General features: G+C 50.9%; 2 protein-coding genes across 12 annotated transcripts in view; both read right to left on the reverse strand.

The window, feature by feature from the left end:
* Positions 1–4286: 4286 nt before the first annotated feature.
* On the reverse strand, positions 4287–11042 carry STOML2 (stomatin like 2). Of its 2 annotated transcripts, none has more exons than XM_017865582.1 (10): positions 7428–7572; positions 7089–7226; positions 6497–6596; positions 6306–6364; positions 6112–6213; positions 5825–5959; positions 5534–5678; positions 5332–5411; positions 4996–5124; positions 4287–4568 (listed from the first exon to the last, which is right to left on the reverse strand). In XM_017865582.1, exons 1-10 carry the CDS (start codon positions 7470–7472, stop codon positions 4431–4433), a joined length of 1071 nt encoding a protein of 356 aa, XP_017721071.1. In that variant the 5' UTR covers positions 7473–7572; the 3' UTR covers positions 4287–4430. The 2 variants fall into 2 exon arrangements, with proteins under 2 accessions (XP_017721071.1, XP_017721072.1); XM_017865583.1 differs by lacking the exons at positions 4996–5124; positions 5332–5411; positions 5534–5678; ... (4 more) ...; positions 7089–7226; positions 7428–7572 and adding exons at positions 8482–8610; positions 8815–8894; positions 9017–9161; ... (4 more) ...; positions 10569–10706; positions 10908–11042 and having other exon boundaries at positions 4291–4568.
* A 922-nt stretch (positions 11043–11964) lies between these two features.
* The window catches only part of ATOSB (atos homolog B), a 13189-nt gene continuing 9614 nt past the window's right edge, over positions 11965–15539 (reverse strand). For 9 of the 10 annotated variants that reach the window (XR_001884059.1, XM_017865588.1, XM_017865589.1 and 6 more), the window contains 6 exons: positions 14674–14732; positions 14379–14484; positions 14093–14251; positions 13783–13851; positions 13524–13699; positions 11965–13220 (listed from right to left, as the gene is read on the reverse strand). Coding sequence is in view for 9 of the 10 variants with exons in the window: in XM_017865588.1 (XP_017721077.1) it covers positions 13067–13220; positions 13524–13699; positions 13783–13851; positions 14093–14251; positions 14379–14484; positions 14674–14732 (723 nt within the window). In the remaining variant the exon portion in view is untranslated. Of the gene's footprint in view, positions 13221–13523; positions 13700–13782; positions 13852–14092; positions 14252–14378; positions 14485–14673; positions 14733–14851; positions 14937–15539 lie in introns of those variants that run through there. The other variant, XM_017865593.1, reaches the window with a different exon arrangement.

Here is a 15539-nt window from a genome sequence, read left to right on the forward strand (position 1 = left end):
AATGAGTGGAGGAGGGAAAAACAATCCAATTAATGGGCAAAGGATTTGACTAGACATTTCTCCAAAGAAAATATACAAATAGCCAATAGACACATGGAGAGAGGCTTATTATAAGCCATCAGGAAATGCTGGAGATACTGCTTCGAACCCACTAGTATGGCTATAATCAACAAGTGTTGGCAATGAGGAGGAATTGGAACCCTCATACACTGCTGATGGGATTGTAAAAACAGATAATTCAAAACAATAAACATAATTATCAAATGACCCAACAATTTCAGTCCTAGGTATAAACCCAGGAGGAATTAATACTTATGTCCAAACAAAAATTTGTACATGAATGTTCATAGTAGCCTTATTCGTGGCTGGGTAAATGGCTCACACCTGTTATCCCAGCACAAAATTTACCCAGGGGTGCTGGCATGTGCCTGTAGTACCAGCTACTCAGGAGGCTGAGGTGGGTGGATCACCTGAGCCTGAGGAGGTCAAGGCCGCAGCGAGCTGTGATCTCACCACTGCACTCCAGCCTGGGTGACAGAGTGAGACCCTGTCTCAAAACATAAATAAATAAAATAGTAGCCTTATAATAACCAAAAGGTGGAAACCCAAATGTCAATTACTGACAAATGGAAAAATAAAAAATGGTGTATTTATACAATGGGATATTGTGGAGGGGGGCTGTGAAGCAGTCTAAAATCATGGTGGTAGCACAATTCTGTGAATATACTAAAGGTTACTACATTTATATTTTAAATGAATGAATTGTATGATGTGTGAGTTATATCTCGAACTCCTGGGCTCAAACAACCTTCCAGACTCAGCCTCCCAAAGTGCTGGGATTACAGGCGTGAGCCACCATGCCCAGCCTGATGTATGAATATTTCAATAAAGCCACTATTAAAAACAAAACGGACTCCCAGCACTTTGGGAGGCCAAGGCAGGTAGATCCCCTGAGTCCAGGAGTTCAGGACCAGCCAGACCAAAGTAGTGAAATCCCATCTCTACAAAAAATACAAAATTTAGGTGGACATGGTGGCAGGAGCCTGTAGTTCCAGCTACACCAGAGGCTGAGATGGATGATGGCTTAATCTGAGAGGTAGAGACTGCATTGAGCCTTGATCAGGCCACTGCACTCCAGTCTGGGCACCAGAGTGAGGCCCTATCTTAAAAGGCCAGCCAGGCACAGTGGCTCATGCCTATAATCCCAGCACTTTGGGAGGCCAAGGTGGGCAGATCACCTGAGGTCAGGAGTTCAAGACCAGCCTGGTCAACATGATGAAAACCCATCTCTACTAAAAATAGAAAAATTAGCTGGGCATGGTGGCGGACGCCTATAATCCCAACTACTCAGGAGTTTGAGGCAGGAGAATCACTTGAACCTGGGAGGCAGAGGTTGCAGTGAACCAAGATTGTGCCACTACACTCCAGCCTGGGCAACAGAGCAAGACTCCCTCTCAAAAAAAAAAAAAGCCGGGCATGATGACTCACACCTGCAAGCCCAGCACTTTGGGAGACTGAGGCTGGAGAATCAGTTGAAGTCAAGGATTGGAGATCAGCCTGGCCAACATGGTGAAACCCCAACTCTACTAAAAATTACAAAATTTAGCCAGGTGTGGTGGTATGTACCTGTAGTCCCAGCTACTCAGGAGGCTGAGGCAGGAGAATTGCTTGAAGCCAGGAGGCAGAGGCTGCAGTGAGCCGAGATCATGCCACTGCACTTCAGCCTAGGCGACAGAGCGAGACTCCGTCTCAAAATGAAACAAAGCCTGTCCACTGGTTTCTCATCTCAGAGTAAAAGTTCTTGCATTGGCTCTACATGGGCCTGCACACTGTCTGCCTCTTCCCCTTCTGATTCATCTAGCTGCCACTACTTTGCTTCACTAACTCTGTTCCATCCATAGCAGCTCTGTCTCAGGGCCTTTGCATCTGCCATCTCCTCTGTGAGCTTCAATTCCCAGTGCTGAAATGGATCTCCATCACCTTAATATTGAAGCTCAACTGTAACATCAGGGAAGCTTCCTGGAATCCCCTGCTTTACTAGTACAGCACCCCCCACCACCACAACCCCTGGAAAAATTTCCCCTCTCACTTCCTTAATTCCTTCCATAGCACAACTCATCAGCATCTGAAATTCTACACGTATTTATGGTTTGTCCCCTCCAAGTAGAATGTGAGCTCATTGAAGTCAGGGAATTTTGTTTTCTTCATTACTATATCCTCAGCACCTAGCATATATTTGAGGTTCAGATAGTGACCAAATGAATAAAGAAATACGTTAATTCAAAAAAATGTTGAGTTATTCTTCTACCTTCATCCCCACAGCCCCTTATCTCAGTTCAGGCCTCATCCCTTCTCCAGGATCACTGAGGCAGCCTTCTCACTGTCCTCCCAGCCTTCTCTCTCCCTACTACCCCTTCTCCACATTGCAGCAAGACAGCTCTAAAACATTGATATGATTACTTTTCTTTTTTTCTTTTTTGTAGAGATAGGTTCTTACCATGTTGCCCAGGCTGGTCTCCAACTCCAGGGCTCAAGTGATCCTCCTGCCTCAGCCTCCCAAAGTGCTGAGATCACAGGTATGAGTCACTGTGCCTGGCCAATGTGATGTTTTATCTCAAAATTCTTCATGGGAAGGGGAAAAAACCCTTCATAGGCTGGGCACAGTGGCTCGTGCCTGTAATCCCAGCACTTTGGGAGGCTCAGGCAGGCAGATCATGAGGTCAGGAGTTCGAGATCAGCCTGACCAATATGGTGAAACACTGTCTCTACAAAAAATACAGAAATTAGCCGGGCATGGTGGCGCATGCCTGTAATCCCAGCTACTTAGGAGACTGAGGCAGGAGAATCATTTGAACCCAGGAGGCGGAGGTTGCAGTGAGCCAAGATCGTGCCAATTCACTCCAGCCTGGACAACAGAGGGAGACACTGTCTCAAAAAACAAAACAAAATAAAACAAAAAAAACCTATTACCCTAATGTCCAACCCCTTCAACAAGAATCTCGCTCCTTGTGACTTGGCCCTAGCCATGTAGTCACATCCCCCTTAACACTATACCCTTCAGCCAACTTCTTCAAGCAGTGAGCCTTTGTATATAGTCAAGGACCTGACTTGGTGAAAACTTGCTAACTTTTCCAGCCTCAGCTCAATAGCAGTCAGCAGCGCTGCTACTCATAAGCTGATATGCTTCTCCCACCAAGATCCCTCAGCCAGAACGTTCCTCTACCACAGCATTTATCACTTTTTTTTTTTTTTTTGAGATGGAGTCTCGCTCTGTCCCCCAGGCTGGAGTGCAGTGGCGCTATCTTGGCTCACTGCAAACTCCGCCCCCAGGGTTCACGCCATTCTGCTGCCTCGGCCTCCTGAGTAGCTGGGACTACAAGCGCCCGCCACCGCACCCGGCTAATTTTTTGTATTTTTTTTTTAGTAGAGACAGGGTTTCACCGTGGTCTCGATCTCCTGACTTTGTGATCCGCCTGCCTCAGCCTCCCAAAGTGCTGGGATTACAGGCGTGAGCCACCACACCTTTTTTTTTTTTTTTGAGAGTCTCACTCTGTCGCCAGGCAATGGAATGATCTCGGCTCACTGCAGCCTCCACCTCCCAGGTTCACACAATTCTCCTGCCTCAGCCTCCCAAGCAGCTGGGACTACAGGCACATGCTACCACGCCCAGCTAATTTTTGTGTTTTTAGTAGACAGGGTTTCACCACGTTGGCCAGGATGGTCTCAATCTCCTGACCTCATGATCCGCCCACCTCGGCCTCCCAAAGTGCTGGGATTACAGGCGTGAGCCACTGCGCCCGGCTGCATTTATCACTATCTATCAATGTCTCCTTCCTGTCTGTCTTCCCTACCTGACCTTGTATTCTGTGAAAGCAGGGACCACTGGGTTTCAGGTATTTTTGTAATCCAGTGTCTAGTAATGAGCTTGGCACTTGGTAGACATTTAATGTTTTTGAATAAATGAATGTGGAGTACCCTCAGTCCCTGAAAACCCTTTAAGTATGCCAGTGGAGGGTAGTACTTTCCCATGAAAAAACCCCACACACCTGCCTCAAACGTACAGCCCCACACTTAGCAGGAACGGGACTTCACTTCCCAGCCAGCAGTTTAGTGAACATGTGGTTTAACTTTTCCACCCTATCCCACAGTTTCTCTTGAAGGCAAAAAATATAGTTTCACTTTACAAGAAGTTCACTCTTGTTCATGGAGGCATCATGCTGACAGGACTGGATCCAAGGAAAATGCTAGTGACTTTACCAACTTCATTCCCCAATCAAAGAGGACAGTTTCTGGTTTGCCACTGGTGAGTTTATTACATGACTAAAGTTCAAATAAAAAAATAAAAACCAAAATCTTGGCAGGGAAGCTAGAGCCAGAATCAGGAAAATCTGCTTCCTTATCCCCAGACTCCCTGGCCAAGCCCAGCTCCACTAACTCATCTTGACTCGATCAAGTTCCTCATCAAGACTTGCATCTGTACCCTGGACATCTCTGCTGTTCCCACTGGAGACCGAGTCTGGAGTCCCTGGCACTGGGGGTTTGGTGAGGGCTCCATAGACACCCATGGCCTGAGGAGAGGAACAGAGAGAGTACCATGAAGACACTTGACAGAGTGCTGCAGCCCAGCCCACCAATGGCTAAAAAGGAAAAGATGGCATGGAGGCCAGTGAATTAGTTTTCCTTTCTCCCTCTATCAAACCTGTCTTGTAAGCTCTGGAGTTGATTTTAGGAATCTTACAAACCATCAGAGTAAAGTGACTCTCAGAATACCAGCACAGGTATCTACCAAAAAAAGGTATCTCAAGAACTTCCATATTTGCAGGACTGAGTGGAGATGTTTCATTCTTAGATTCCATCTCTACAAAGAATGAAGGGATGTCTAGGACCAAGGCATTCTGAAGACCTTTATGGTATGTAAGTGTTGATGACGGTGGTGGGGTCTCAGTTCGGTCCCTGGCACTGGTGCTCTGTGCTGGGTCCTCAGAAAGCTCTAACCTGAGCCACCATGCTGGTGACATCGCCGGGATTGGAGGGCAGTAGGATAGTGTTGGAGTCCTTGGCCAGTTTGGAGAACGCGCTGACATACTGCTCCGCCACAGTCAGTGAAGCTGCTGCATCTCCATTCTGTGACCACAGAGGGATAAAAATCAGAGATTACAGATATAGAGAAGAAGGGGTGGATGGGGAATGAAGAAAGCAGTTCACAATAAAAAGGACTATGTAATCTGGTTCAACAGAGCCCACAGAGGCAGGAAGTCTCCTTAAGCATAGATAAGAGAACCCCTTCCACTGTCAATTCCTGTCCCCCATTCCCACCCAGGGGCCTCTCACATGTTGTGTCAGAGCTGCAGCCAGGATTCGAATAGCTTCAGCTTTAGCCTTGGCCTTGGCCAGAACTGCACTGGCCTCTCCTGCAAGAGAAGGGACAGAGCTTGCTTGACCCATGAAGTCAAAGTACCCAAAGATTCTGCCCCAGCACCAATCTTCAAAGGCCCATGCCTTGCTCCTCCCTCAGCCTCTACCCTCTCCTGACCTGCTGCCTGATTTATCTGTTCAGCCTTTTCTGCTTCGGAGGCCAGGATCTGGGCCTGTTTCTTCCCCTCTGCCACATTGATGGCCGACTCTCGGGTCCCCTCAGACTCTAGAACTGTGGCCCGTTTCCGCCGCTCTGCCTCCACCTGGAAGCCCACAACAATCCCAATCAACAAGCCAAGGGAAAGTTACACAGACCTGCAACTCTACCCATCACAACAGGAGGGAAGTCTGGATCCTCCTGGGACTGGAGCACCCTAAGGTCCTTTTCCCACCCCTCCTTGGCTCCCACCTGCATCTGCATAGACTCTTTCACCCGGGGTGGCACATGGATATCCTTGATCTCATAACGGAGGCAGCGGATACCCCAGCAGTCAGCAGCTTGGTTGATGGCATCCACAATGCTGGCATTCAGGGACTCCCGTTCCTGGAAAAAGAGAGGTGTAAGCCCCACAGATTCAACTTACCTATCAAGGGCCTACACTGAGAAGAAGGGCCTGGGACTGATCTTGTCCTTCAGAAAAGATTGAGTGTCAGGTTTGTGTCTTCAAACCCTAACTCTGGCTCAGATCTGCTTACCCGGAAGACTTTGTCCAGAGAGAGTTTGCCAAGCTCTGATCTCATGGTTGTTTGAGCTAGCTGGGTGACGGCATACTCAGGGTCCTCCACACCATAGCTTGCCTGAAACGGACACGGATAGTGTAAGAAGCTTGGGCACAAGATTTTAGTGAAGAGGGCAACTGAAAAGGCTAGATAAAGTAGGGGGCAGATACCTTGTAAGGGTCCATGATGCGCAGGTAAAGGACTCCATCAATTTGCAGAGTTACATTGTCTGTAGAACCAGGAGAGAAAAGGAGGAAAGTCAGGCCTCTAGGTCCCAACCAGTTCTCTCTCCTAAGCTGTGGATCTACAGCAACCACATCCTAATAGCCTCAGAGCACCCATGTCACCCTGAACCCCTCACCGAGAGTCACAGCCGACTGCTCAGGCACGTTGATGACAATTTCCTTGAGACTCTGCACATATCGGATCCGGTCTAACACAGGGATGAGGATGTTCAAACCCTGGGAAGAGGAGTCATGGGTCCTCAGAAGGATGGGAACTATTGGGTTGAGACCTAAGCTAGTCCTGGAGTATGTAGGGAGTCAACACATGGAACATGCCCAGAAAAGCAGCAGCTCCTACCAAGAAATAAGTCCTCATAAGGCTGAAGTGTCACTGGTAAGAAAACCCAAGAGAATAGGAATGCAAGACTAGGCCCCTGAATGGAGGGGGGAGTCATGAGAATCAGAGCTGGCAGAATAGCCATCTCAATGCAGACAGAGAGTTAGTGCTGAGAGAGGGGGCAGAGGAGATTCCCAAGAATGGGGACTGTGAGATGCATAGGAAAAGGTGGTAACATGGGGATGATGGTCAGCAGCCTCAGCCCTGTCAGGTCTGGCCTACAGAGTCGGGAGCTAACAATGCGGGCAGGCCCAAAAGAGGTCCTCCCGACACTCCATGTCGTGAGGGATTGGTCATCTGGCTGGCCCAGGGTGGGCAGAAGAGGTTCTCACAGGCTCCAGGATCCGGTGGAATCGGCCCATTCGCTCCACCACCCAGGCCTCCTGCTGCGGCACGAACAGTACCACGGTGTTTCGGGGCAATCCAGAGGAGGCACGGCGCGGAGCGCGACCAGAAGCCTGTAGAGAGCCCTGAAAGAAAGAAGAGGGTGAGCAGAGATCCCATCTGGCCAAACACGCCGCCCCTCGGTCCTCAGGATCCTCGGAGAGAGAATCACATGGGGACCATGACCTCTGACCCCAGTCCTCTCCGAAAGTTGGAAGTTCGCTTTCCCAGCGGAGGACCCAGGTGATCTCTGTCCCGACCCTCTGGATAGGTTGCCTCGCTCTCACCCTCAGCAAAAGGGCCCCAGTGCCCCGCGCTGCGCGCGCCAGCATTTCCCACCGCCGCAGCGACCTCCGGAACCAACGAGACGAGCGGAGCGGTCGCTCCCAGAAGCCTACCCGAGCCTTTCCTCTTGCAGTTCCGCTCCCCCGAATGTACTTCCGGTCGTTCCCTACTCCTTTCAACACTCACCCAATCAGCGTTACTTGGTCGAACGGCGCATCAAGTTGTTCCCTGGGAAACGCAGACCTTCAAGAGAAGGCCGAGGGCTGCGGTTGTTCTGGGTTTAGCTGTTCGCGACCAAGATCCCCGGCCTGATGGCCAAACTATTTTTCGCGTGCATATCACTCAGACACCACACACTGAATTCTTCACCCTCACCCGAGACTCAGTTTGCCCACCAGAGCATAGAATCGCCCCCATCCGTCACCATAGCAACTAGTGGATTAAGCAGACTCGTTGCCATGATTGCCATAGTGACATTCTATAGTAGTCCCGCGGTGTTGTGCCCAGGACTCCCACTGGGGACTGACCCCAATCCCGTTGCCATGGAAACTGGGCCTAACATTGCCTGGCGATTGGGCCGAGAATTTCCCCTCCCCTCTTTCCTCAAAGACACTATAGCTCCTTCCCTCTCTTCCNAGAGGAACAGAGAGAGTACCATGAAGACACTTGACAGAGTGCTGCAGCCCAGCCCACCAATGGCTAAAAGGAAAAGATGGCATGGAGGCCAGTGAATTAGTTTTCCTTTCTCCCTCTATCAAACCTGTCTTGTAAGCTCTGGAGTTGATTTTAGGAATCTTACAAACCATCAGAGTAAAGTGACTCTCAGAATACCAGCACAGGTATCTACCAAAAAAAGGTATCTCAAGAACTTCCATATTTGCAGGACTGAGTGGAGATGTTTCATTCTTAGATTCCATCTCTACAAAGAATGAAGGGATGTCTAGGACCAAGGCATTCTGAAGACCTTTATGGTATGTAAGTGTTGATGACGGTGGTGGGGTCTCAGTTCGGTCCCTGGCACTGGTGCTCTGTGCTGGGTCCTCAGAAAGCTCTAACCTGAGCCACCATGCTGGTGACATCGCCGGGATTGGAGGGCAGTAGGATAGTGTTGGAGTCCTTGGCCAGTTTGGAGAACGCGCTGACATACTGCTCCGCCACAGTCAGTGAAGCTGCTGCATCTCCATTCTGTGACCACAGAGGGATAAAATCAGAGATTACAGATATAGAGAAGAAGGGGTGGATGGGGAATGAAGAAAGCAGTTCACAATAAAAGGACTATGTAATCTGGTTCAACAGAGCCCACAGAGGCAGGAAGTCTCCTTAAGCATAGATAAGAGAACCCCTTCCACTGTCAATTCCTGTCCCCATTCCCACCCAGGGGCCTCTCACATGTTGTGTCAGAGCTGCAGCCAGGATTCGAATAGCTTCAGCTTTAGCCTTGGCCTTGGCCAGAACTGCACTGGCCTCTCCTGCAAGAGAAGGGACAGAGCTTGCTTGACCCATGAAGTCAAAGTACCCAAAGATTCTGCCCCAGCACCAATCTTCAAAGGCCCATGCCTTGCTCCTCCCTCAGCCTCTACCCTCTCCTGACCTGCTGCCTGATTTATCTGTTCAGCCTTTTCTGCTTCGGAGGCCAGGATCTGGGCCTGTTTCTTCCCCTCTGCCACATTGATGGCCGACTCTCGGGTCCCCTCAGACTCTAGAACTGTGGCCCGTTTCCGCCGCTCTGCCTCCACCTGGAAGCCCACAACAATCCCAATCAACAAGCCAAGGGAAAGTTACACAGACCTGCAACTCTACCCATCACAACAGGAGGGAAGTCTGGATCCTCCTGGGACTGGAGCACCCTAAGGTCCTTTTCCCACCCCTCCTTGGCTCCCACCTGCATCTGCATAGACTCTTTCACCCGGGGTGGCACATGGATATCCTTGATCTCATAACGGAGGCAGCGGATACCCCAGCAGTCAGCAGCTTGGTTGATGGCATCCACAATGCTGGCATTCAGGGACTCCCGTTCCTGGAAAAGAGAGGTGTAAGCCCCACAGATTCAACTTACCTATCAAGGGCCTACACTGAGAAGAAGGGCCTGGGACTGATCTTGTCCTTCAGAAAAGATTGAGTGTCAGGTTTGTGTCTTCAAACCCTAACTCTGGCTCAGATCTGCTTACCCGGAAGACTTTGTCCAGAGAGAGTTTGCCAAGCTCTGATCTCATGGTTGTTTGAGCTAGCTGGGTGACGGCATACTCAGGGTCCTCCACACCATAGCTTGCCTGAAACGGACACGGATAGTGTAAGAAGCTTGGGCACAAGATTTTAGTGAAGAGGGCAACTGAAAAGGCTAGATAAAGTAGGGGCAGATACCTTGTAAGGGTCCATGATGCGCAGGTAAAGGACTCCATCAATTTGCAGAGTTACATTGTCTGTAGAACCAGGAGAGAAAAGGAGGAAAGTCAGGCCTCTAGGTCCCAACCAGTTCTCTCTCCTAAGCTGTGGATCTACAGCAACCACATCCTAATAGCCTCAGAGCACCCATGTCACCCTGAACCCCTCACCGAGAGTCACAGCCGACTGCTCAGGCACGTTGATGACAATTTCCTTGAGACTCTGCACATATCGGATCCGGTCTAACACAGGGATGAGGATGTTCAAACCCTGGGAAGAGGAGTCATGGGTCCTCAGAAGGATGGGAACTATTGGGTTGAGACCTAAGCTAGTCCTGGAGTATGTAGGGAGTCAACACATGGAACATGCCCAGAAAAGCAGCAGCTCCTACCAAGAAATAAGTCCTCATAAGGCTGAAGTGTCACTGGTAAGAAAACCCAAGAGAATAGGAATGCAAGACTAGGCCCCTGAATGGAGGGGGGAGTCATGAGAATCAGAGCTGGCAGAATAGCCATCTCAATGCAGACAGAGAGTTAGTGCTGAGAGAGGGGCAGAGGAGATTCCCAAGAATGGGGACTGTGAGATGCATAGGAAAAGGTGGTAACATGGGGATGATGGTCAGCAGCCTCAGCCCTGTCAGGTCTGGCCTACAGAGTCGGGAGCTAACAATGCGGGCAGGCCCAAAAGAGGTCCTCCCGACACTCCATGTCGTGAGGGATTGGTCATCTGGCTGGCCCAGGGTGGGCAGAAGAGGTTCTCACAGGCTCCAGGATCCGGTGGAATCGGCCCATTCGCTCCACCACCCAGGCCTCCTGCTGCGGCACGAACAGTACCACGGTGTTTCGGGGCAATCCAGAGGAGGCACGGCGCGGAGCGCGACCAGAAGCCTGTAGAGAGCCCTGAAAGAAAGAAGAGGGTGAGCAGAGATCCCATCTGGCCAAACACGCCGCCCCTCGGTCCTCAGGATCCTCGGAGAGAGAATCACATGGGGACCATGACCTCTGACCCCAGTCCTCTCCGAAAGTTGGAAGTTCGCTTTCCCAGCGGAGGACCCAGGTGATCTCTGTCCCGACCCTCTGGATAGGTTGCCTCGCTCTCACCCTCAGCAAAAGGGCCCCAGTGCCCCGCGCTGCGCGCGCCAGCATTTCCCACCGCCGCAGCGACCTCCGGAACCAACGAGACGAGCGGAGCGGTCGCTCCCAGAAGCCTACCCGAGCCTTTCCTCTTGCAGTTCCGCTCCCCGAATGTACTTCCGGTCGTTCCCTACTCCTTTCAACACTCACCCAATCAGCGTTACTTGGTCGAACGGCGCATCAAGTTGTTCCCTGGGAAACGCAGACCTTCAAGAGAAGGCCGAGGGCTGCGGTTGTTCTGGGTTTAGCTGTTCGCGACCAAGATCCCCGGCCTGATGGCCAAACTATTTTCGCGTGCATATCACTCAGACACCACACACTGAATTCTTCACCCTCACCCGAGACTCAGTTTGCCCACCAGAGCATAGAATCGCCCCATCCGTCACCATAGCAACTAGTGGATTAAGCAGACTCGTTGCCATGATTGCCATAGTGACATTCTATAGTAGTCCCGCGGTGTTGTGCCCAGGACTCCCACTGGGGACTGACCCCAATCCCGTTGCCATGGAAACTGGGCCTAACATTGCCTGGCGATTGGGCCGAGAATTTCCCCTCCCCTCTTTCCTCAAAGACACTATAGCTCCTTCCCTCTCTTCCCCAGCAAGGTTTGTTATGCCCGGTCTTAAATACCGAGTCCAGGAAACAGCCTCAACCTTCAACCTTGTCTGGAGCACATCACCTTGCACACATCCCTGATGTTCTGGTAGTCAAGAGACTTCCGTAGTCACCTCCATTTTACATATGAGGGCACTGAAGTTCTGAAGGGCTAAAGTCATTAACAGAAACAGTATCAGAATTCTGATCTACAATTCAGAATTCAGCTTCTACGTCTCAACTTTACCCACCAACCCCTCCGAAAGGAGCAAGACCAGGCCCCAGGAATCAGCAGGGACTAACCTAAGACCTCATGGGCCCAGGCCTGTTGCCTCCTCTCTGGTAGAAAGGGCTGAGTCCCAGCTCCAGGAATGCCCTCTATCCCCCTTCACACCCTCTCCCCAACAACAACAACAAAAGTAGAGCTTAGTTCAAGTTTCCAAACAAGAATTTATTCTTTCTTTTTTAATCTTTTTTTTTTCTAAAAAAAATTACCAGGTACAATTTTTTCCTGTTTCTGATTTGCTTTGTTTTTTCAAGTTTCAGCAAATGCTTGTTCCCCTCAGCCCAGCCTCAGGAGTTAGGACTGAGGCTGGGTCAGAGTCTGGAGTGGGGAATGGGGTAGTTTGGAACCACATGACTGCGTTTGAGGGGTGCCCCTCACCCCAGCTGAGGTAGGTGGGTCAGAGTCTGGCCAGGTGAGTGGAGGCACCCCAGTGCTTGGCCCTGACTCTGCCCCCTGGACACCTTCTTCAGTCAGGACCCCAAAGCAAGGAGACACAGGCAGGAGGAGAGGGACAACTGGAGTCTGGAGCCCTAGGTGAGGGGTGGTTAACCCCTGTGTGTGTGCATACATGTACACTCTCTCACACACACACACACCACACAAAGACAAGCTTGTGTACACACACAAACGCATAACTTGGCTTTCAGAGATAGGTCAGAGGGTAGGGGAAGTGAAGGGACTAGGGGAAGGACAGGGAAAGCTGAGTCTTTGGCTACTGACTCAGTCCCTCTGGAATAGCCCCTCTTCCCTCAGCTGAGAGAGAGCAGTTCTCCTCCTGCCCCTGGCATAAGCCTCTTCAACTCTTGAGGTTGGAGCAATATCTGAGAGTGGGAAGGGGGGGAGTGATGCCAATTATCAGGTGTGGGAGGTTACCAAGGCAATCCAATTTGAATAAATTATAAATTAAAAATAAATAAAATAATAAGTGGCCCCTGCCCAGGACTGGGAGGCAACGCTGGCATAACTTGCCTGGGAACTTGGGACAACCTCAGGGTAGCTCCAGTTCCTCCCTACCTAAGCTGGCCTGGGAAACCCAAGGGAGGGGACAGGCACATCGAGTACCCGAGTAGGGCAGGGTGTAGTAAGGATCAGAAGCTTTAAACACCCAAATAATCCATTTGGGCAAGAGCATGGTGAGGGCTTTAATTCAAGCCTGAAGGGTCTCTTGCTGTCTCTCCATATATGTTCTCTAAGATGGAGCAGGACGGGCAGGTCGTTAGGCCGCATGGATTCAGAGTGCTGGCAATCAGGGCAAAGGTGAATAACGTGGATTATGAGGGGCCTCGGTCACAGCCTGCAGTTCGTAAGGGAGCCCTGTGTCCAGCTCCAGGCTCCGGCGGGAAAAAAGCAGGCGGATATCTCCATGCAGGCTTAAGCGGCCTGAGCGGGAGCTCCGGAACCTGGAGGAGGATAATGTGATCAAAGTAAGAATTCAGGCTGGGCGCAGTGGCTCATGCCTGTAATTCCAGTGCTTTGGGAGGTCCAGGTGGGAGGACTGCTTGAGCCCAGGAGTTGGAGACCAGCCTGAGCAACATAGCAAGACTCTGTCTCTAAAAATAAATAAATAAATACATATATATATACATACATAAAAATTTAAAAATAAACTAAGCAAGAATCCAAACAGTATCGAAGCAAGGAGAGATCCTCTTCAGGGAAGGGTTACCTGGGCCTCCCCAGCCATCCCTGGGCCCTCTCCTCACCTGAGGTGCAGCAAGTAGCAGAGGAGGCGGTGGGTGGGGTTAGCATTTCCCTCCTCACCCACAGGCACCAAAAAGAGGCGATGGCGCAGGAAGGTCATGTGGGCAGCAGGCATGTCCGAGAAGTCAAAGGTCACGAGGAACATCTTTACCACAGTCTGGTTGGGGTTAAATAAGGTCTGGGGACAGGACAGTCAAGGTTGGTACAGCCTGAGGGCTGCTTTCCTCTCTCCCCACTCCCACTCCCTCAGGGCAAACTCACCACTTGGACGGTGCCCACCTTGGGCACGCTGTAACCCTTCCTCCCCAGGGGGTTCAGATCCACGATGCCCTGGGAAGGCCAGGGAGCCATCAGTCAAGGTGGGGACTAGGAAAACTCTGAGCCCTAAATACATGTCCCTCTCCACAGTCTCTCACCCTGAACCTGCCCCTGCCCTACATTAGAGTTCTCCTCACCTGGCCCTGACTCACTCCTAGGTGAGGAATAAGTAAAAAATACCTCTTGCCCCCAGCCCCACCCCAATTCCTTATCCTCCTGATGAGCTGACTTTGGGGTTGGAGTCAAGACATACCAGGAAGGGAGCCGGGGCATTTTGCTCAGAAACATCAAAGAATGTGACAGTGACAGGCAGCGTGACATGCTGGGGGCAGTATGACCCACTAGCTCCAATTTCTGCTGTGAAGCCCTCAATGTGGCCAGATGGTGCAAAACGTCCTCGCAGCAATGATTCCTGGGATCAGGGTAGGGAAAACACATTATGAGAGAGATGCCAATTCTTTTACTTATCCATCCAAGCCACGTTCTACCATCCCACCTCTCCCAGGATCCCCACAATCACAAAGCCCGAGAGGAGCTACCTCAAAGTTGCCCAGCAGGGTACGGCTGACAGCAGGGGTAGGAACAGGGGAGGCACTGGGGGGGCTCAGCAGGCCTGGCCCCTTCCGGAGTCTTCGAAGGGGGCTCCTGGTAGAGGAAGGGACACACAGGGGGTTGGCTTGAGGTATTCTGGGATTCCTGCTCATGTCCTTGAACTCTACCCTTTGCCACTATCTAGGGCTTCTGCCCTGGGGTCCCCTATTTCGATGCTAGAAAGATGACAGACTTCTGTCCCCATTCTCAGGGACAGGGTAGAGGACAAAGCTGGTCACTTACAGCTTCAGGCGACGGGCTCCTTTCAGCCTCTGCCCCGTGGGACTGCAGTCTGTTGGGTCCTATGGAGAGAAATGATTGGGAAAAGAGACAGGGTGAAAGCCACGTATGTTTTGGGGCAGAAGCTCATCACAAACTCTCAAAGGAACACCCTGCCCCCTGGGCCTCCACCTTTACCCACACAAATATCCACGTAAGAGTACATGAAGGACAGGCGCGGTGGCTCAAACCTATAATCACAGCACTTTGGAAGGCCGAGGTGGGTGGATCACTTGAGCTCAGGAGTTCGAGACCAGCCCGGGCAACATGGCGAAACCCCATTTCTACCAAAAATACCAAAAATTAGCTGGATGCCATGTCATGTGCCTGTGGTCCCAAATATTCGAGAGGTTGAGGTTGGAGGATTGCTTGAGCCTGGGAGGAGGAGGTTGTAGTGAGCTGAGATTGTGCCACTGCACTCCAGCAATGATGGAGTGAGACCCCATCTCAAAAAAAACAAAAAAACAAAAGAAACGGCCGGGCGCGGTGGCTCAAGCCTGTAATCCCAGCACTTTGGGAGGCTGAGACGGGCAGATCACAAGGTCAGGAGATCGAGACCATCCTGGCTAACCCGGTGAAACCCCGTCTCTACTAAAAAAAAAATACAAAAAACTAGCCGGGCGAGGTAGCGGGCGCCTGTAGTCCCAGCTACTCGGGAGGCTGAGGCAGGAGAATGGCGTGAACCCGGGAGGCGGAGCTTGCAGTAAGCTGAGATCCGGCCACTGCACTCTAGCCTGGGCGACGGAGCGAGACTCCGTCTCAAAAAAAAAAAAAAAAAAAAAAAAAAAAGACCTTTTGTTTGGTATACAAAAAAAGGCTCTTTGGGCCCA

This window comes from Rhinopithecus bieti, unplaced genomic scaffold (genome assembly GCF_001698545.2).
Source record: "Rhinopithecus bieti isolate Rb0 unplaced genomic scaffold, ASM169854v2 scaffold_82876, whole genome shotgun sequence".
Classification (NCBI taxonomy): Eukaryota; Metazoa; Chordata; class Mammalia; order Primates; family Cercopithecidae; genus Rhinopithecus; species Rhinopithecus bieti.